Raw genomic sequence first — 21,094 nt, 5'->3', positions numbered from 1 at the left:
AGACTCTTTTATATTATAAATTTATTTTTCATATTTGTTCTTTTTTATATTTTAAAATTTTTGAAATTTTAATATAAATACATCAAAATCAAATATTTTATTTTATGTATTTTAACCTCTTAAAACTAAAAAAAAAATATTTAAAAAAAGGAAAATGACTCACGCAGCGTCATCTGAAAAGCTGAAAGTGGGGCCCAGTTGTGCGTTTAATAGTAGTAAACTAAAACATTTGCCATTTCTGCATTAATCTGTCCTTCTCCGCCCAACTCCTCCTACACACTACCTTCCCAACTTATCTAATGTAAAACAGCAAAATCCAATTCAACAGGTATTTTCAAGAAAAAAGCTGCTGTTTTTCTCACAATTTCTTACCTTTCTTTCGAAATCTCGCAGAGCTGGATCGCTATGGCCATCAAAATTCCAGCCTTAGGATCAATGTAAGTCTCTTGTTCTTCTTTTTCGCCCTTTCAATGCAAACTTTGTTCTATTCCTTTATTCGAAAGATTACTCTTTATCGGCTCAGTTGCTGATTGTTTCTTTGGTTAGAATTTGAATTCTTCTATAAAAACCTAAAATTTATTGCTAGAAATGATAAATTATTAATCGACAACCGTTGTTATCGGATAGCTTCTTTGATTTTGAAGTTGTTTGTTTATTTATGAATATCGCTGTTGCGTTTTCTTTATTTTCTTTTCTTTTTTGAAATTTAATCTAAACTATTTTTTCCAATGTTACAACGATACAGAATAGTTTTTGTTTTTCTAATTTTTATATCGATGAATTTGGTTTTAGGTACATTGAGTCATGCAGGAAGCATGGTGTCGCACCAAGCTCTGGATTTTTATCTGCTCTCTTTAAGGTTTGTACCGATGAATGATTATGCAATTGATTATTCAATCAGGAACTGTGCATGGATGTAGTTGCTTTTCTTAAATTTTAATGTCGCTATTGTATGAAGATGAGTGCATTTTTATGATTCTCATTGCTTTAGAATGGACTTAATGTTGAGAATTTAGAAACACCAATTGGACCTTCTGATCATTAGCCTAGGGGCCCCAAATTGGCTTGCCAGGCTCGTTATTTTTCTGATCCTATAATCATGCTATCAATGCATTCTGATTTTAATGTTGATTTTGAGACTTAGAGAGTATCTTTGGAGCTTCTTTATCTTTCGAGAGTGGCACTTCAGTTTTCCTGCTTTGAGCAGTGAGGAAAATGTTCGACGTCACGTGTAATATCTTTGAGCTCTTTTCTTGGACCTATTTCAGGTTGTAGTAAGGAAGGGATCATTTCTACTGTTAGATATAGTATGCTTGAGATGCTCTAAGAGTTGAAGATTGGGGTTAAGCTTTGTTGCAAAGTGTTGGGCTGTACCAGTGCATCTAATTGTCCCTTGAAAGGCAAAGGCACATAATTTATGCTTAAGACATCTAATGAATGGAATGATGGTTCAAGGTGCATCCTTATGGTGGAGGACTTGGTGAAGGGGAAAAGAGTTTATTTAGCTGGTTTTGTGACTTTTTTTATCTAGGGAAAAAGAAATTGGTTAACTACCACATAGCACACTTAGTGATGTTGGATGAGTACAAAATACTCTAGAAATGCAAAGACTTTGAAGAACACACTCAAAACCAAGGGAAATTTCAATAATTCTCAAATCTTACAATATATTAATATGTCAAAGATCAAAAGCTCCCTTGAACTTGAACTGACATAGTATTTACATCCTGGTATTTTGTTAATAATCAAAGAATGTGATATAAATAACCTATTCCTAATTGTTGTCTGGTTAGCTCTAGGTGTATGTGTTATGGTGGTAGAGTTGTAGGCACCCTTGCGCACTACTGCCCTAGTCTTGATGGTAACGGATGGCAATGCATTATATAAATTTTAGTTTGATGGTTTTCAACCTAATATCACATCCAAAATTTTGGCTCAAAAGACTGTTCTTCCTCTTGTCAATGTGGCAAAGAGAATCTACTTCTGTAGTTAAATATGTTAAATATTTACCTTAATTTTTTCTCTCCTTCTTGGATGCTCTATGCAGCAACATCATGTTTCTTTGTTTTTGGTGGCTGTTTATACTTTTTTTACATCTGATAATCACCTTTTTTTGTTTTTCAACTATTCAGGCTGAGTTTAAAAAATCCTGTCATGAGGTATGTATCCTGGAGATTTTATTGGACAATGTGAAGGATATTGATTTTCATTCACTTCTTGAAGTGTCTATGAAAATCAGTGAATCTGAGATTGAAGCAGTTGATGTGCTTAATGAATCATCTTGTGCATTGACTGGAGAATATGCTTTGTTACTTATGCGATCTATTGGTCAAAAACTTCGAGTAGTTGATCTCCAGGATTTTTCATTTGGGAAGGACTTCTTGCGGTATATAACAGTGTTTATTACACACTATTGTCTTTGAGTAAAATATCTGATTCCGTACTTGTTTAAACATATATGAATTTATAACTTTATTACCACTTTTTTAGGGATGTTAGAATGGTGAAGTTGTAAAATTTTGGTTGGAGAAACTTTAAGCAATTGGATACATGGGAGTGAAGAAAAGATAACTTTTCTGGCTTAACATGAACAATTTCTAACTAATTTTAATAATTTATGAGTTATGTGGTGTTTCATGCAGTGAATTTTTGCACCTTTCAGGAGGTAAGTTTATACTTTTAGGATCTCAACAGGGAATTGCCTATTTTGAAAAAAAAAAAAAAGAAGAAGTAAAGAGTGCAATTAGCCAATTATGCTCTGATTCAATGTTTTTTAGTGTGGCATGTTAAGCAGCCTTTCCCTTCTTGTCATTACTTGTGTAGAATAATCTACCCATATGGTAGCTTATGATTTCTCCATTACTTGTTTTCTTCAAAAATGTTAATTGTAGCCACCTCCATGAGTTCACATTATTTTTAGGGTTGACAATCAATGACCGGTAAGCTCTTAATCATAATCACACAAAAATCACCATTATGCTCTTTGTTTTTTTGTTTTTGTTTTTGTTTTTGAAGGGGAGGGGGTGTGAAGGGTGGTTTGGTGTTGTGAACAAACTCAACTGAACCTAAACTTTAAGTGCGTTGAAACTTGAAAGAGAACAGAAGAGACCAAGCTACAACCAAGAAATATTCTCCTACAGATGCACAAGACAGAGTTCAAGACAGATTTTAGGATGACTTACTTGTATCAGTATTGCTTGTCATCAACTCAAACACAAAATCTAAACAAGCCACACTGTAGAAAAGAGAAGCATAGAAACGTAAAAAAAAAGGGCTTTTCCTTATACGTGTGATGTGATTTGGTAACCCAAATATCTAATGATTGACATTGCTGATTAAACTTCATTTTTCCTTGCTCCTTCCTCCATAACATAAGATTTGATAATCTTTTAGGTGTAAATAGAGGTAATCAGGTGCTATGATGGCAATTTAAGTTTAGTTTTTAAGTTGATGTGGCAGTAGAATATTTGGAAATTTATTATTTTTGGTATTCACCTCTTATTTTATTTTTAAATACTTCAATACTATCATGTTTTTGTTTGAAAAGAATATGCTGACATCAGACGTATGATGTGTTTCGATGTGTAAGAGGGTGACAATAGATAAATAAGATGAGGGTATTATTCTCATTTTGAATTTATTCTGTGAGTTCTAATAACTTAACTTAATTCCTTTATATATTGCTTATTAAATATTCTGAAGGTGATATAATCATTTGACATTTGTCTAAATAACAACTGTCTAGCGGGGGCAAGGAGATTGATAATTACATTATTCTTTCTCAATATAGTAGTAAATATACATTGAATTCTATAGTTGCCTGGGGAGATAACAATGAAATAATCAACATGACTTGAAAAGAATAATAAAAGGATTTAAGATGATTTGGTTTTTCAAAAACCTACAACTTTTAATGCTAGTTAAGAGTAAGATTGAGTAAATATTATTAACATACTTGGATTAAAAAATTTTAATGATTATAATGTCCTAGTTTATTTTGTATCTACTATAACATAAACTTATTTCATCATTGGAGTACTTGATCCCACTGTTATATTACAAATGCTTTTGGAAGAAGCATGTACAGATCTTTGTAAAAAGAAGTCAATGTTGTCAAGAAGTTAAAATGCCCTCTAGATTTGAACCATATAGTTGTCATTTAGCTAAAAATGGATATTGGTTGTCATTTAGTTATATCTGGATTGGCTTAGACGGGGATATCATTTTTGTGAATTTGGCTTTAGAAAAGATTTGGTTCTTTTTTTTCTTCTTTTTCTCTTTATCCTTCTCCTTTTTTTACCTTTTAAGTGCTGATTCATTTGCAAATTTGCTATACGATCTCAATGTGAATAAGATTATAGCTGTGCTGGTACTTGAATGATTTCTTTAGGTGCTAACATCACTAGCATTGGGCTCATTGATTAATGTATGATCTCTTTGCTTAAAGAGTATGGGTTAGAATCCCCCTTCCCTAAAAAAAAAAAAATCACTGGCAACGATTTATTCCTTTAGGCGTAATATTTCTTTTCATGAACAAATCCTAAATGACTACATTAAATGGTTCCAATGCATGTTTGAAAGATATGAATCATCTAATTGTGAGGCCTTTGATTATGAAATAAATGCAAGTTGTAGATGCATAAAAGCTCATATCACTGTTCTTATCAAAGTTACAGGCAAACTTACTGTTCTTTCTTGGTTTCTCTTTTTTACTAGCTGTTTTCCTTTTGCAAACGGTTGATTGCACAGATTGCTTCTGTTAGCCTCTGGTAGATGATGTATCAAGAATTCCACCATCTCTACCAGCTGGAGCTTTTAGTTTGATTTGTCCCTGTCAAGTGTTATTATCCCACATCGGTTAAGTTTAGAGTTTGCTGTGGCTCTTTTTTGGCTTGGCTCTCACCACCTATGGCCAATTGATTTTAGGTTGGATGCTTAACGGTCTCATTAATGATTTCTTCTCTGTTAGCTTGAGCAAATGAGAGGGACTGGAAGTAATTCAAACATTCGCATTTTAAGATCTGCTAACTTTTAGTTTGGCAGTGTTTCTATTATAACTGAAGCCTGAGTAAGTGTATGCTGTTGTACAATCCGGAGATACTTCCAAAGATTCACATTTTAGGATCTGCTAACTTTTATTTGGGCAGTATTTCAATTATAACTGAAGCCTGAATGAGTGTATGTTGTTGTACAATCCGGAGATGCCTGAATGTTACGCGGAATTCGGATTCTTCTCTCTCTATTGCTTAAGTTCTCATTCCATAAGTTATCTTGTACACTTTTGTAATTACTGCATCCTGTGCTTTGTGCTTTCTAGATAATGCATGTTAAGGTAGCTGCTTTGTTTTTACCAGAAAAATTTGTGAAGTTAATAAATGGTTAAATGTGTCTTTGATTTTTAAACTAATTTGAGTTGTACAATCAGGGATCTTTCTCAAGGAGGTCTACAATGCCAAGTTCTGAATTTGAGGTCTTCACATTTCCGGAAGCTCAACTTGGTGGGGGAATTCATGTGGTTGCACACCCTTAACCTTGACTATAGCACTACACTCACTAGTTTCCGGGAGGATTGTTTTTCTTGCATGCCCAATCTAATGTGTCTCTCGATGTGTGAGACCAGAATTGCCAACTTATGGACTACAATTGCAGCACTTTCCAGACTCCGTTCTTTGGTTGAACTTAGGTTTCAAAATTGGTTATGCTGCAATGATGTTGGATCTTCTGGATCATCCAGTGGAGATGACCAAACTGGACCCAGTCAACCAAGAAGTGCATCTTACCCTGTAACATCATCCGTTAATGTTGGCTTACTTATAGAACTTAACTCCATCACTCAACAGGCAACGAGAACTTTTCTTCCAGAAGCATTCAGTATGAATCATAATTTTCAAAGCTCAAATGAGGAGTCATCGGATGATAGTGAAGTAGATTTTTCTATTCACCTAGAGGATAGTTACATGGACTCATCATCAAATGCACCTCCTGGATGGAGCAGAGAGATCAATCTTCTGAGTGAGGTGAATCTATGGCCTTTTATCACTAGTGTCTTGAGCTGTTTCAGTAAATAGCATATTATGGGTATTAGGGGCTAAAAATGAAGTTATCATTGGTTTATTTTATAATATAATGATGGTATCAAGGAAAAGTAATTTTGTTTCACAGCAAGTATATTTCTGATATGCCAGTTAAATTCTTTAAATTGAAGTTATTGTTAAGTTATTAATGATTGTTATTAGCATTTCCTTTTCATTTCTCATTGTCTTGTTGTAATATTAGGTGGATTGGGAAATGGAGGAGGATAACATGTTAGGATTTATTTGTGGTGTTCAATCTAATTCTGTAGACTGAGAAATGGGTGAGGATGCCATGTTTGGATATAGTTGTGGTTTTCAATCTGAATTCCTAACTGAATCAATTGACTATGAAAGTTCTTTGAACTTGGATTAATATGTTCTCCTTATCTTGTCTAACACCTTCTGGGCCTTGGTTTTAATAGTCCTTATTTGTTGTTGTAATTTATTTGACAGGTTTCCTCCGCTACATTGCCAAATCAAAATGGAGATGAGTCTTGTGAAGGTGCCTTCACAAGGCATGTTGCAGATGGTTCATTCAAGTACATTTCCCAACATGCTTCTCCAATATGCTTTGAGAAACATTATAGGGAATACATGATAGCATCAATACCCCAGTTGAGAGTTTTGGATAATTTACCTATCAGAAATATTGACAGGGAAATGGCTAATGTGACTTTTTTAAAACATTTTGAGTACCTACCTTATAGAAGGTATCGTAAAGAAAGTGTTGTTAGTATCTTGCAGAAGCGTGAAATAAGAGAACGCCACACTAGCTTGCGGACACCGAAGCAAAGGCCGTTGGATCTTGCTGGGAAGTCACAGTATTTTTATACCAGATCTCTTTGTGCTGCCAAAATGGGATCTTCACCTTGGCCATTTCTGCATTCACTTTCTATCTCAGGCAATGATTTGGGAGATGAAAGAAGGAGCTTTCGTCCAAGGCAGTTTGAGTATCATCCATCTAATTCCAGCCTGATGGTCTTTGGAACTTTAGATGGTGAAGTAGTTGTTGTCAACCATGAAAATGAGAAAATTGTTAGTTACATCCCTTCACTAGGGGCAATGAATAGTGTGTTGGGGCTCTGTTGGCTAAAGAAGTATCCTTCTAAGGTGAGTAAGTCTCATGAGGCACTTTAAAAGGAGGTTAAATTGCAGTGCTCTCTAAATAAATGTCTTTCCCTATTAAACTCTATTACCTTTTTCCTTTTTGAAATTTTTTAGTGTTTCAGTAGAAAGTTCACACTTACCGCATTTAGAGAACTCAACCATTCTCCTAATATCAATCCCTCAATAATGGCAATAAATGTGGTTGTTTTTTATTTGGTTTTTTACCTCTTTTATTCAGCTCATAGCTGGTTCAGATAATGGCTCACTGAAGCTGTATGATATCCAGCATTGTGCATCAACTTGCAAGCGCATCCATAGTGGCACTGGTTCTGTCACCTTTGATGAGTTTGACCAATTAACATCTGTTCATGTTAACTCTACGGATGAACTCTTTCTTGCAAGTGGGTATTCAAAAAATGTTGCTCTGTATGATATCAACAGTGGAAGACGCTTACAGGTGTTCACGGATATGCACCAAGAACATATTAATGTAGTCAAGTTTTCAAACCATTCCCCATCAATTTTCGCTACGTCATCATTTGATCAGGATATTAAAATGTGGGACTTGAGACAGAAGCCAATAAGGCCTTGCTATACTGCTTCAAGTTCTAAAGGAAATGTGATGGTCTGCTTCTCTCCAGATGATCACTATATTCTTGCCTCAGCTGTTGACAATGAGGTAATTTTTATTATAATTAACAGCATGAGTTGGAGTGTTAGTGCCACTATTGTTCCATGTATTTTGACATCTAGTTTCATACTGGGCCTATGAGTAGATCTGTTCCCTAAGATCCGGACTCAAAAATAAGTGGATGGGTCTGGATATAAAACTGCTATTTGGTTAAGAATAGATTTAGCTAGAAATTCTTAGTACAACTTAACTGCTTTTGTGGAAGAGTTTTCGGTGCATAGAGTGCTGATTTTCTTCATATTAAGGGTTTGGTTTTTCAATTTTTGCTCATATCTTCAATTTCAGTTCTGAATGTTACTTGTGCAAGATTGTGGATTCAAGCTATAGCTGCCACTTTCTGAAATGTGCTAGACTTGTATTTCTCAGTTTTTTAAATCTTTGGTGAAGAGTTGCAAAACTCAACTGAAATGTGCTTTTTCTTATAATTGCATTTGGGCATTTTTGTTCATGTCATGTTGGCTTGCTTCTTCTTTCTCTTGTTTAAATTTTGCATTAAGTTTTATACTTGTAAATATTTACTCCACTTTTTTTTGTCCTCAGATATATGTAATGTTATTGAAGCTTTTACGTTGATCTTTAAAGAAAGTTGATATTGGTATGGACTTCGGTTTAACATTTAGACATTGACAGGTTAGACAGCTTCTGGCTGCTGATGGAAGGCTTCACCTGAATTTTCAGATACCTTCTACTGGAAGCTCACAAAATTACACTCGTTCCTACTACATGAATGGTAAGGACTATATTATAAGTGGAAGCTGTGACGAACAGGTTGTCCGTGTTTGCTGTGCTCAAACTGGAAGGCGTCTCAGGGATATTTCTTTGGAGGTACATGAGTCTTTCAATTTGCACATTTTATGTCCAACATTGATGTGCTCTGACTTACAAAATAGAATGATTTAGTGAGTATGGACACACATGCCTAGCATGGACGAATATTGAAGACAGGATCTATTCCACTGTCTCCCTCTCATGGGGATGCAGGATTTGGTAGTGACAAGGTTTTAGCTATTTGTACTTTGTGCTTTTCATAAAGTTTGGAGTTAAGGACTAAAAAATTGCTGAAAATATAGAACCAACTTGCTTAAATGTTGATACATGTTCAGTTTGTGGGGATATTTGCATATGATTGGAATGAGCAGAATAGCTTTTAGGAAAAAAAACCTTTAGGTTTTAACTTGGGTCGTTTGGTTTTTAAAATTTAGCTGTACCAGTAAATCATTTTATTAAGGCAAGGAATGAAAAATGGAACGAGAGATTGCAAAAAAAAAAAAAAGTGAAAAGACTGCTGAGGAAAGGAATGCAAGAAACGAATAAATAGGTTAAGCAGTTATGACAATTTTTTCAGACTGTTGTCATGAAAAGAAGACACTGCTTAGAGAGAAATTGGTTTGTGAACTAAAGAAAGAACTTGGTTTAGGGAGAGAGAATTGTAAGCACAATTTATTACCCCGAAACAAGTATATAGAAATATGAGAGGAAAGAAACTTAGTGAATGTGAGAATGGGATTCTCTTTTTCCAATTTCTTACCTGGCAGTTAGCTTCTGATAAAACAACCCTCAATATCCTTTCCTTCCTGAATTTCTTCTCCTATTTTTTGATTATATTTAATGTTATTCATCTGCATATTGCCAAAAAGAGAAGGAAATTAATGCATTTATTTTATGCAGGGAAAAGCCTCGGGGAGTTCAATGTTTGTGCAATCACTGAGGGGGGATCCCTTTAGGGTGAGTTTAACATTTTTCGGGTGATACTTTTTCCCCTTGTAAGTAAAGGTACATACCTGGGAAATTAGTGATTTTAAATTCTCTATTCAAAGCAGCGTTTTGATAGGTTCAAAATTTTTGCGAATAATTTTTTACCCCTTAGTTTTTTTTTTTTTTTTTGTTTTGATCTCTGTTAAATGGAGCCTTCACAAATAGTGGCGCTACTTGTTATTGGCCGACCTTGTTCCATTGTTTGTTTCGTATGGTTGTCAAACATGAGTTACATATCTAGGTGTATGCCCTCTGATATACTGAACAAGAAATCAGTTTAATGTGTTCACCTTGCTTTTGTTGTGTTCTTTGTTTTATGAACCTATGTTTTTCAGAAATCATTTATAACGTGGGTAGAACTGAACACGCTAAGAGCAGGCTGTTTTCTGCAGTATTGCCTACATTAATGAACCTTCGTATCAAATCATATATAGCTGATTGACCGTGATAACTAAATCCATTGTATTTAGTGGTTATCGTAATATCTTCTAATGGAATTTTTTAGGTGCTTCTGCAAACTTGGCGTTTCCACTCATGGTAGAACCTACTTCAATTATTATCATTATTTTTCTTCTATTAATTTCAACTATCCTTGTTCCCAGGCTTTCAACATGAGCATCTTAGCTGCCTATACACGACCAAGCTCGAGGTCTGAAATTGTCAAGGTATATATCTTACATCTTGTTTTTTTCCTTATATTCCTGAGTGTCTCAATCTTCCAAAGATGCTGAAACCCCAAGGTGTACAATTACCAGGTCAATTTGCTGGCTTCTTCCGACTTTAGCAAGGAATCTTGCCCTGGTCAGAGCTCTTGCCCATCCAATAGTATGGGAGGTTAATTTATGTACATACAAAAAGCTGCATTGTCTCCCTTTTCCTTATCATGTTATGCTGTTATTCTATTGGGTGAGAAAACACAGTTTATATAGGTTAGCACCTATAGTTTATCTGAAATATTTAATGTAAGCATTGTGAAATATAAAATGAACTAAACCTGTTCTCTGTTACTGTGGTGATAACAGTAACTCAGAAACATTTGAGACAACGTAATGGTTGTGGCCTATTTTAGTCGGTTGTTGTACTGGGCTGCTTTAAGTTTAGGATTTTTTGAATCTTTTTTTTTTTTATTTTCTGTTTTTACTTTTTCTTTAAGAAAAAAAAAATCTTTTGCTGGATAAATAGCTACAAACTGTTAATAGTAATGATAGATAATGATTACTGATGACATTTACTTGAAAGTTATATGGATGTATTTTTCTTCAACATATAAATCATGCATGTTAGACGAGATTTTCCTCTGTAAACAAAAGTTTAATTTGCCACGCTTTAGAGTCAGACGTAACCTTAGCATTTAAATTTGTACATGCCATACGCTGCTGAAAGGCGATGATTTGAAATTTTGCATCACATCTTCTTTAGATTAGAAAGAGAACAGTCAAGGGATATTTTTCAAGGATTGGGCAGTTCAGCTATTCATGTGAAACTTTCCACATCACATAGTCGTACTCTTTCTGATTATTTTTGACCCTAAAGTTATAATATTTCCTATAGTTTTTAAATAGTAGCTCTCAATGGAGGTCAACGGTCATTTGCTCCTCAATCACAGCGCTTAAAAGTTGTTCTGAGTTTGGGATTTAAAAAATTGGAAGAGTGTGTAGTAGTATAACCCATAAACAGATTCTCAACTAAGTAGGGACGGTTTTTGAAGGGAAAAGAACACCTCGAACAGCATCGTCGTACTCGCACTGAAAAAGTATTTTCATAAATTTCCCTTCTGTTTTAGGACATGACAAAATACTAGTTTATTAGACTGGATGCTACATTGGCTTGAAAGCTGAAGAAAATGGGTTTCTCTTTTTGTCTTGAAAGGTTGGACAGTGAACTCACGTGACAAAACCCAAAAACCATACTAACATCAGACATTGTCACATAATGGAATAGATGATGGAAGTGGACAGGTAAAAGACTTGAATGCAGTGGAATCACATAATTCATTCGTTCGTAGTACTACATTAACATTAACGAGGTTCACCAGAGAGATGGCAGAGGCAGGACCCTTCTGATTGATGGCGCAAAAGGACAAAGGGTCCAAGCAACTTTCATTTTCGCTGCTGCAGAAACCGCGTGGAAAGTGCTTGAACCCACTGCTCACTGTCCCCTCTCACCGGCCTTTCCCTTCAAAATGCGCCAAAACCTTCCAGCTGTTGCAAATTATTTATTACCTCACTCACTAATTTACACTGCCCTACTTGCCTTTTCTTCACTATAAATACCCTCTCAGCTCTCACTCTCAGGCACCACTACACTTCACTACTGTCGCCTGAAACTGATCACTTTACTTTTCTACATAGTTAACCTGAGTCAAATTCAAAGTTAAGAAAACATAAAAAATGAAGCTCTTGTTTGCAACTTTGCTGGTTTGCTCTCTTCTTCTGAGTTCTTCACTCTTGGAACCAGCCATGGCTCAGCCTCTGTCACGTGAGCAATTTACTCCCTCCTAACTTTACACTTTCCAGTTTTTCTCTGCATGCTTAAACCTTTTTGCTATGTACGAAATGTGTCTGATGTTTTTGTTAATTTTGTTGTTGCAGCGTTTTGCGTGGGCAAGTGCGACGCTAGGTGCAAGAAGGCAGCGGTGTGGGATCGGTGCATTAAGTACTGTGGGTTATGCTGTGAGCAGTGCAAGTGCGTGCCTTCAGGAACTTATGGAAACAAGCACGAGTGCCCTTGCTACAGGGACAAGAAGAGCAAGAAGGGCACGCCAAAGTGCCCTTGAAGTTCAAACAGGCCTTCAATATCTGTAATTGAATTATCCGAAGTGAGCTCCATAGCTAGAGCAAAAGAGTGAGAAAGAGAGAGAGATGCGTTAACTTCCAGTAGTAATTTGTACGGGAAGACATATATGCATGTGCTTATAATAAGAAAATATTTCTTGTTCCCCTTGAATTTGTTTCTTGTCATTTATTTATTCATAGTCGTATTAATTTCTCTTGCACAGTGGCTTTTCTTATGGCATTATTGGGGGGTTGGTACAATCATTTTCCGAGGTGTGGTAATATTTTAGAGTCAATACGTTCAGACTCATCGTTGACGCTTTAGAAACCATATGGAGAGAATTCAGCTTATATTGTATGGGGAAATAATGTGTTAGGATATTTGGAAATAAGAAGGAATACTTTGAAGTTTGAACCTGTTACGGTTGTGCTTCCTGGCAAAGAAAATATGACATCAAACATCAGAGCTTGAAGAGATATGCAATCGTTTCTACCCACAAATCTTTGGGGCAACAACATCTACTTTGACAATCATATTGTTTATGTTGATACTTTCGATCAACCACAACTAATGTTCATTTAATTTTGACAATGACACATTATCAATCAAATCTCATTAATCGTATATGAGTATTTAATTCATTGATTAGTATATGATTTTTCATTTAAATAATAAAATTTGAATCCTCTTTTCTCAATTAAAAAAAAAAACTAAATCTCATAAGTGAGTAACTTGCCTGCCAACTCCCTTCCGAGGCATTCTTGAAATGCAGTTATCTGTGAATGGAGGAGGGAAACAACACTTACTAAGTGCTTGGAGCTGAGTTGGTTGGAAATTAAATCCCATTGCTTCTTTCAAAATCAATGTCAATGGTTCCATGTTGGCTCTTCTTAGAGGTCATTGAGCAGTGGCTTCAATTCAAGTCTATGGGCCCTTAATTAACCTAGACTGTTAAAGGGACTTAAATGTAAAGCTTCTTCCATAATGTACATGGAGAAGACTTTTCTTTTCAAGAAAATATGAAAAACACTTTTGTTACATTTGGGTTCTGCAACTACTGTAACCTCAGTAATCATTTTTTTTAAGAGAAAACTTCAATATTGAAGGAATGAATAATCCTTAATTTTTGGTGTCATCACATTAAAACATGTTGGTATTACCATCCTTAACCTTCAATCTTCTTTATTTGTTGGTGTTAGCTTTCATTAGAATATCAAAATGGAGGAGTTTTATTAGATAAGCTTACCAAAATTCTAGTTATAAGAGAACACAGAAGCCACATGACTGATGAACCCCATGCCGAGTCGTTGAAACTTTTCCTGTCTCACTCATGGATGGGTTTCCCTCAATAGAAATCGAGTTTAAGATATTTATAGTACGTTTAGTTGGCGGAATAGATAGGAATTGAATAGAATAGTTATTATGCGAGAATAGAATGAGGTGAGAATAAAATAGAATAGTTATTACTTAATTTGGTATAACAAAGGGAATAGGATAAGAATAATTATTATGACTTATTGTAGTGTTTGGTTGGTAACAATAATTTTGAAATAAGAAAAGAATAGAAAATAAAAAGACAAAAACACCTTTTATTATTTATATGACATTTTATTTTTATTAGATTTTTTAAATATTAATAATCTAAAATTTAATTTAAATATTAATAATTAATAATTTAAATATTAATATTTATTTAATTTAAATATTATTATGATTAATTTTTATTTTATTTTATTTTTAAAAATATTAATAATTGATAATTTATTTAAAATATTAATAATTGATCATTTCAATATTAATATTTATTTATAATTTAATTATTTATATTTTAAAATATTAATATTTTATTTAATTTAAATATTATGATGATCAATTATTTTATTTTATTTTATTTTTGAAAATTAATAAGTGATTATTTATTTAAAATATTAATAATAGATAATTTAAATATTAATATTTTATTTAATTTAAATATTATTATGATTAATTTTTTATTTTATTTTTAAATATTAATAATTGGTAATTTATTTAAAATATTAATAATTGATGATTTAATTATTAATATTGTTTATTTAATTTAAATGATATTATGTTTATTTATTTTTAATTTATTTTGTTTTTAAATAGGAATAATTTATAATTTATTTTATTAATAATTGATAATTTAAATATTAATATGTGTATTTATAATTTAATATTAATATTTTAAAATATTAATATTTTATTGAAAGTTGGAATCAAGTGAGAGAAAGAGGAGAGAGAGAAAAATAATATTTTACACAAATGAAGTTGTAATTTTTTAAACTTGTAGGGGGTATTTTTATCTTTATTAATTTTTGAATTTATTCCTCAACCATGGAATAGCTAATACCATAGGAGAGGGTGGTATTAGCTATTCCTTGGTTTTGAAGGATTTTGAAAAATAGCCATTCCTATGAAATAGCTATTCCTTGGACTATTTTTCAACCAAACAAAGGAATCAAAATTTAGTGTCATTGGTTTGACACTGAAAAAAAGAAAAGAAAAAGGAATCAAAATTCATTGAGAATAAAGGGGGAATGGCCAACCAAACATGCTATTAGGGTGTGTTTGATTCACATGAAAAAATAAAATGAGGATAGAATATTTATTTCATAAAAATAAAATAAGTATTATGTAGTTTAGTTTATGAGAATGAAATAAAGCAACAATTGTTATTATGAACTATTTTAATATTTAGTTGGTAGGAATAATTTTAAAAATAATTAAAGAATAAGTAATAAATAATAAAAATATAATTTATTATAATTTTTAATTTTTAAATTAAAATATTTATAGTTACAACATTAATTTTATTATTTTGTTATTTATTTTTAAAATATCAAAATATAAATAAATTTATAATTAAAATTTTAATTTAATTTTTAAGTTTAAAATATTAATTAAAACTTAAACCTTTTTATTTCAAATTCATTTTAATTTAATGAGAGAAGGAGAGAGATAGTTGGATAGAAAAAAAGAGATTGTAAAAGATGAATAAAATGCATTTTATATAATATGGTAATTCTTTAAATTAACAAAAGATATTTTTATCTATTAATATTTTTGTTCTATTTATGGTCTCTTGAAATAGCCAATACCAACAGGCATTGTTATTAACTAATCCTCTATCTCCCTGAAAGACTATTCCATTCCGCCAATAGAAGTACGACCTCTTTACAGAATCACCAATCGGCCCATAGGCTCATATATTACTCTCTTTGGCCCAATTTTCTCAACAAACGGCGTCGTCTCTTTCACCATTTTATGCAGTATATTCTGAACCCCGAAGCGGAAAGTTATCCCCGTCTCTCACTTACTCTCCACTTTCCAAATTCATTTCGATTTTGAAATTCCAGCGAAGAGGGAGAGACAAAGAGATCTTTTAATCCAACAATGGAAAATCCGAAGGTTCAAGAGGTAACATCAACACATTCCCCTAAGCCTTCGCACGTGTGAATCTTTAATTTGTCTTCTAAATTCAATGCTTTGTTGTTCCTGTCCAGATCCTGGAGAAGCAGGTGCTGACGGTGGCGAAGGCCGTCGAGGAAAAGATCGATGAAGAGATCGCGGCGATGGATCGCCTCGACAGCGACGATCTGGACGCCATCAGAGAACGGAGGTTGCAGCAAATGAAGAAGATGGCGGAGAAGCGGAGCCGTTGGATCGGTCTAGGCCACGGAGAGTACTCAGAGATTCCCGCTGAAAAGGACTTCTTTTCAATTGTTAAAGCTAGTGAGCGCGTTGTTTGCCACTTCTATCGCGAGAATTGGCCCTGCAAGGTACTCGCTTTTGTTTAAATTTCTAATACTGAAAAGTTAACAAGCAAGAATAAAAATTAATTTGTAATTCTTAAAATCCTTATTGCCCTTAAAGTGCTAAAGAATACATTTACTTTGACAAGCTGAAATTGTTGAAACAAAGAAGAAAAGGTAAAAAGCGAAAAGCGATAAGCGAAAAGCAATTAGCCAAAGTTACAATTTTGATTAATCTGGGGTTCTGTTGAACTTTGAAATGTATTTTGAACTTGAATCAAACGACTTATGTTTGGAGTTCAATTGCAGGTGATGGACAAGCATTTGAGTATATTGGCAAAGCAGCATATGGAGACGCGTTTCGTAAAAATCCATGCCGAGAAAAGCCCATTCTTGGCCGAGAGGCTGAAGATTGTTGTTCTTCCTACACTTGCCCTTATCAAAAATGCCAAAGTGGATGATTATGTGGTATGTAATGTTATCTTCGAACATCAAAGTATATACGCGTAACATTTGAATTGAATTATGTTTCTTTTTTTCTGTTGGTAATAGTTCCCTCTGTCTTGATGTGTGTATCTTTTTCAGGTTGGATTTGATGAGCTTGGTGGGACAGACGAGTTTGCCACAGAAGATTTGGAGGAGAGGTTGGGTAAAGCTCAAGTCATCTTTTCTGAAGGTGAATCATCTATACATGCATCAAAGTCTGGTGCACAGACCAAGAGGAGTGTCCGGCAGAGCTCAAATGCAGACTCATCCGATTCAGATTGAACAGCGTGTGAGGATTTGTAAGCTTCTATATATGTTTCAGTGGAAGTGAATAGGATTCATTATCATTCCACCTACTACTACTATAAGCAAATGACAGTCATTTGCTTTACATTACATTAAAATTTTTGATGGAGTTTTGTTGTTATTTTGTCCTATGATCTATGTTTTTACAAAGGAAATATTTTCTTTGTTTTTGGTTTACATCACAACATCCCTTTGGGTGGTAACATGGTGGCATCAAAGCATCAAGCACTTGCTTAAGTTCGTCTCCATAATTAGGATAATACTTTAGGCAGTAAAAGTTTTTGGTAAAACAGTTATTTTGGTTTCTCTATAAACATTTTGTGTTTCTACTCTTTCTTGCGATTGTGACAATGATGAAAAATTGATAGATTGTGTACTGCGTAATTCTGCTTCTACGAACCTTCATGTTCATGTGATGAACTGATGATGTCCTTAGCTCAAAATTTTTTCGAACAAGATCCAGCAATCGACTGGCTTAATGGGGGAATTAAAATTTAATTTTCCAAAATTTTATTCCAGTATTACAGCTTTGTGAAAATATAATAATTTTCCAAATGTAGGAAAATCTTGATTATTAAGGGTACCATGGTGGCTTCACCGTAGCAATATATAGACAGAGGGACAGGAAACAAAAATCTGATTACTAAAATCATGCACGTTGGAATAGATTCACAGACAAAAGATAATATATAACAAGCAACAAACTAAGGGAGCACCATAAAACAATGTCAGTGCCTGGATAGGAAATTAATACAGTACCTGTTTCTAGTATACCTGGTGCTCACCCACCCTAAACCGAAACGACAGACAGTACGCAGACAACAACGACCGACGACTAAAGCATCCTAAAAACAAATTGTATCAATTGGTTTTTATTAGTTTCCAAAACTAGAAATCCTAACAAGTGACAACATTGTCATGACAGAAGCCCAGGTGCCACTGCTGAAGACGCAGCCGAGTGCGAGATGGAGACACTAGAAGCAGTTTTTACTTGTTTCTTTAGCTTATCCTTACAGCGTACAATGCTACTTATACACGGTTCTTCCGCTCTTTGGTTCGGGCCAACACCTTTTTCCCAAACAGATGGCTGTGGAGAAAGGGATAGTGATGTTGGATGAATTGAACAAGAGTATTGTGGAGATCTCCCTGCTTTTAACAAAAGAAAAAGGGTCAAAGAGCTCCTCAATAATTAAAAAGAATTAACATATATACCCATTATTTGAGTTTTAGTCTTCTCAAAACTCAATTGCTCTAAGTGCAAGTATGCATATGAAAATTAAATCAAGAAGTGATGATTGAAAAGGTGACCTTAGAAACATTCAAGGCTGATTGAACAACATAGTTCCCGAAGGGATCCTGAAGAACCTTTAAGAAGTCTGGATCATGGATAATCTCTGTGATAATCCTGGCAGAATGCTCTTCTCCAGCATCTTTCAAACATTTCTCAACCACATTGCTGCCATACTTATTCATGGAAAGAGTAACATAACACCCTCGAAGCTGCTCTATCAGATTTGATGTCACATGGGGTACCTTCATTCCAAGTACATATTGCACGACATAGTTCCTGGAAAATATAAATATAAATAGTACTTAGTATATAAATCTCATTACTGTTGCTATGAAATAAAAATACACAAGTAGATATGATATTAACCATATATATTATATAAATCATCCAAAATGTTGATATTATGACTTATTAATTACACTTCATAGCCGAGACAGAAGGAATACGTTTCTTATTCATATGCTGCGTACTTTAAATAAGAAGAAGATTTAGCAAAACAAACCCGTAAGGATGCTCAGAAAGAACGAAGGCATTTGCAGTAATTTCAGCCAGCAAACGCTCCCTGGCTTCTGCTTTGGCATGTGCCAAGCATTGTTGCAATACACAACAGCCACTTTTGTCAGTTGCAATGTCAAGACAGTGTTCTACAATTTCATACACAAGGCGCTGCCAAAGAAAGATGCTTGTTCAGAAATCTATGCATAAAATCCTTCAGCTAATTAACGCTTAACAGTACCCATGAAAACCTTATTATGATTTAAGACATACATGTCCTGTTTATCTTTTGCTTTCATTAATTGTTTTTATACTAAATAAAAAGTCATGCAAAGACACAGGTTGCTCATGCACCAATTTTTGCTCAGACTCATTTAAATTGTGTAAAAGCTACAAAAAAACAACTTTTACCCCCAAAAATGTTGACTTTGAGAATAACAATGGAATGGTTCTTGACTTGAGAATACGTACAATTGTCACCATAAATACAAACTAAGGGCCGGGCAGTTTGTTGCAGACACTTTGATAATAAATACCTCTCTTGCATGTCCACCATCAATATATTTACATAGTAATATTTCCAAGCTCCACCCCCTTTGCTAACATTGAAGTAAAACCTCATAAGATACTGCCTTTAAAGTTCTCCCATGAGAAGGAAATAAGAGATAAGCTAATATTATAGCAGCAGTTATACTATACAATGCCATAGCGAAGTTCCTTCTTGTATATGATTGAAACAAATCAAAAGGCATTCAAAATATACGATACTATATATTATAAACTGTTCTAGGACGCCCCTCCTACATGGAATATATCAGTACGTAAGATCAGTAAATGGAATTAATTAAGCACACAAGTAAGTATATGTATATATTCACACCAGAACCACGTCCGGGATATATAAAGATGAGGTAATTTTTAGTAGTATTTTACCTTTGTATCTTCATTTGAGAATTTATTCAAGCACTGTTCAATGATATGATGACCATGGAGGTTGATGGTCAAGGTGACAGCAATGGGCTTCAACACTGACAGAAGAATAGATCTTTGTTCTGGAGTGGAGACACGCTCCATGAATTTCTGAACCACCCGAGTGCTGAAATATTCGAATGACAAGTCAGGAAAAACAAATGGAAAAAATTCTATACAATCAAAAACTGACAAACTAATATTATTCTTACTTACCCGTGCACATCAGTGCAAACATGCACGAATCTTTGTTCGCTACTGACGAACACGAGAAGCAGCTCAGTCCTTTGTTCCTGGGTGCCTGCTTCGAAAACTTTCTGAATCAGGTAATTAGCGAACTGGTGAACCATCAAGTCATGCAACTCAAGTTTCACCTCCAATAAAATCATCTCAATCTCCTCACTCGTTATGATTTGAAGATCAAATTTCTTCTGCAGGAAACGGCAACCGTGCTGATCTCTGGCCACCGAACAAATCCGTCCTTTTAATTCCTTCAATGAGGAATAATTCATACGCTGGTGGGGATAAACAACTGGACGATGATTATACATGGAAGAAGACAGCAAAGAGGAAGAGTTTTGAGCCCATGCGTTACCCCGGTATTGACGATCAGGGTTGTTGATCAGTCTACGTGGACATGCGGATGCCAATTCATCCAAAGACTGACTCCTACGTTGTGAGTTGTTGAAGTCATGATTGCCGATAGGAGTACTGGGAAAAGTTGCAGATCGACTGATGGCTCCACCTCCCACCAAATCTTGACCTGCATTCAAACTCGTTGAGTTTGAATGGCCAACAAACCTCTCATGAAACATCCCTATTTGTCCCCTTACAGCAGAATCGATCCTCATTTTATATAAATAAACATTGACATCATGAAGCTGGGAATGGTTATTGCAAGGCACATTCAGATTCAATCGACCAAAAGAATTCTCGAGGCCGCATTCATGGCTTCGTTCGGAAGCTTGTGGAAGGGATTGGGTTGTGGAATATCTTTGTGCAAGGCTAGGGTTTTGAACAAGATCAGGGTTTTGAAAATTTGGGTTAGAAGGAACATGGGAGCCATTGATTCGAAAACGATAGTTTTGGGAGGGAACAAGTAGGTGGTTTTGCAAGGGGGAGTCGGCGATGAACGGCCAGCGAATATCTTCATTGTCTCTTCTCTCCATGGCGGAGGAAACACAAAAGAGAAGAGAGTTGTTTCGCCCGGTAGGGTTTTAAAGTGTATGACCGGTTGGAGCTTGGGAAACAAAAGGGTTTTTATGTAGAGAGTATAGAGAGAAAGAAGAAGGAGTGTTTGTATCAAACAAGGAAACATCTCAATTAATGTTAATTAATCTTTTGACTTCAAATATATATATATTTTTTCTTT

General features: G+C 34.4%; 4 protein-coding genes across 4 annotated transcripts; 3 read left to right on the top strand and 1 right to left on the bottom strand.

Annotated features, from left to right (window-relative positions):
- Positions 1 to 252: 252 nt before the first annotated feature.
- LOC18608045 (transducin family protein / WD-40 repeat family protein) lies at positions 253 to 10,867 on the top strand. Its single transcript, XM_007042515.3, has 10 exons — positions 253 to 437; positions 793 to 859; positions 2,133 to 2,386; positions 5,426 to 6,017; positions 6,528 to 7,184; positions 7,420 to 7,860; positions 8,503 to 8,697; positions 9,541 to 9,597; positions 10,230 to 10,292; positions 10,383 to 10,867. The coding sequence occupies exons 1-10, from the start codon at positions 406 to 408 to the stop codon at positions 10,464 to 10,466; spliced, it is 2,442 nt and encodes an 813-aa protein (XP_007042577.2). The 5' UTR covers positions 253 to 405; the 3' UTR covers positions 10,467 to 10,867.
- Positions 10,868 to 11,904: 1,037 nt separating this feature from the next.
- Positions 11,905 to 12,573, top strand: LOC18608044 (peamaclein). The gene is made up of 2 exons (XM_007042514.3): positions 11,905 to 12,105; positions 12,219 to 12,573. Exons 1-2 carry the CDS (start codon positions 12,018 to 12,020, stop codon positions 12,401 to 12,403), a joined length of 273 nt encoding a protein of 90 aa, XP_007042576.1. The 5' UTR covers positions 11,905 to 12,017; the 3' UTR covers positions 12,404 to 12,573.
- A 3,114-nt stretch (positions 12,574 to 15,687) lies between these two features.
- Positions 15,688 to 17,144, top strand: LOC18608043 (thioredoxin domain-containing protein 9 homolog). The gene is made up of 4 exons (XM_007042513.3): positions 15,688 to 15,840; positions 15,927 to 16,202; positions 16,485 to 16,643; positions 16,761 to 17,144. Exons 1-4 carry the CDS (start codon positions 15,817 to 15,819, stop codon positions 16,941 to 16,943), a joined length of 642 nt encoding a protein of 213 aa, XP_007042575.2. The 5' UTR covers positions 15,688 to 15,816; the 3' UTR covers positions 16,944 to 17,144.
- Positions 17,145 to 18,248: 1,104 nt separating this feature from the next.
- On the bottom strand, positions 18,249 to 20,891 carry LOC18608042 (pumilio homolog 12-like). The gene is made up of 4 exons (XM_018114853.1): positions 19,939 to 20,891; positions 19,687 to 19,849; positions 18,761 to 18,924; positions 18,249 to 18,534 (listed from the first exon to the last, which is right to left on the bottom strand). Exons 1-4 carry the CDS (start codon positions 20,889 to 20,891, stop codon positions 18,249 to 18,251), a joined length of 1,566 nt encoding a protein of 521 aa, XP_017970342.1.
- Between the last annotated feature and the right edge of the window lie 203 nt (positions 20,892 to 21,094).

The sequence above is a fragment of the Theobroma cacao genome, chromosome 2, assembly GCF_053813885.1.
Source record: "Theobroma cacao isolate CCN51 chromosome 2, ASM5381388v1, whole genome shotgun sequence".
Taxonomy (NCBI): domain Eukaryota; kingdom Viridiplantae; phylum Streptophyta; class Magnoliopsida; order Malvales; family Malvaceae; genus Theobroma; species Theobroma cacao.
Note: the sequence above shows the minus strand (reverse complement) of the source record. Positions and strands in the feature narration are given on the sequence as shown.

Coding starts and splice junctions, on each gene's coding strand:
- LOC18608043 (XM_007042513.3), top strand. CDS start 15,817: ATGGAAAATCCGAAGGTTCAAGAG. Junction 16,203..16,484: donor GCGAGAATTGGCCCTGCAAG/GTACTCGCTTTT, acceptor GTTCAATTGCAG/GTGATGGACAAGCATTTGAG. Junction 16,644..16,760: donor CCAAAGTGGATGATTATGTG/GTATGTAATGTT, acceptor TATCTTTTTCAG/GTTGGATTTGATGAGCTTGG.
- LOC18608045 (XM_007042515.3), top strand. CDS start 406: ATGGCCATCAAAATTCCAGCCTTAGGATCAAT. Junction 438..792: donor ATTCCAGCCTTAGGATCAAT/GTAAGTCTCTTG, acceptor ATTTGGTTTTAG/GTACATTGAGTCATGCAGGA. Junction 7,185..7,419: donor TAAAGAAGTATCCTTCTAAG/GTGAGTAAGTCT, acceptor TCTTTTATTCAG/CTCATAGCTGGTTCAGATAA.
- LOC18608044 (XM_007042514.3), top strand. CDS start 12,018: ATGAAGCTCTTGTTTGCAACTTTGCTGGTTTGCTCTCTTCTTCTGAGT. Junction 12,106..12,218: donor CATGGCTCAGCCTCTGTCAC/GTGAGCAATTTA, acceptor TTGTTGTTGCAG/CGTTTTGCGTGGGCAAGTGC.
- LOC18608042 (XM_018114853.1), bottom strand. CDS start 20,891: ATGGAGAGAAGAGACAATGAAGATATTCGCTGGCCGTTCATCGCCGAC. Junction 19,850..19,938: donor GTTTGCACTGATGTGCACGG/GTAAGTAAGAAT, acceptor CGAATATTTCAG/CACTCGGGTGGTTCAGAAAT. Junction 18,535..18,760: donor CTTTCTGAGCATCCTTACGG/GTTTGTTTTGCT, acceptor TATATTTTCCAG/GAACTATGTCGTGCAATATG.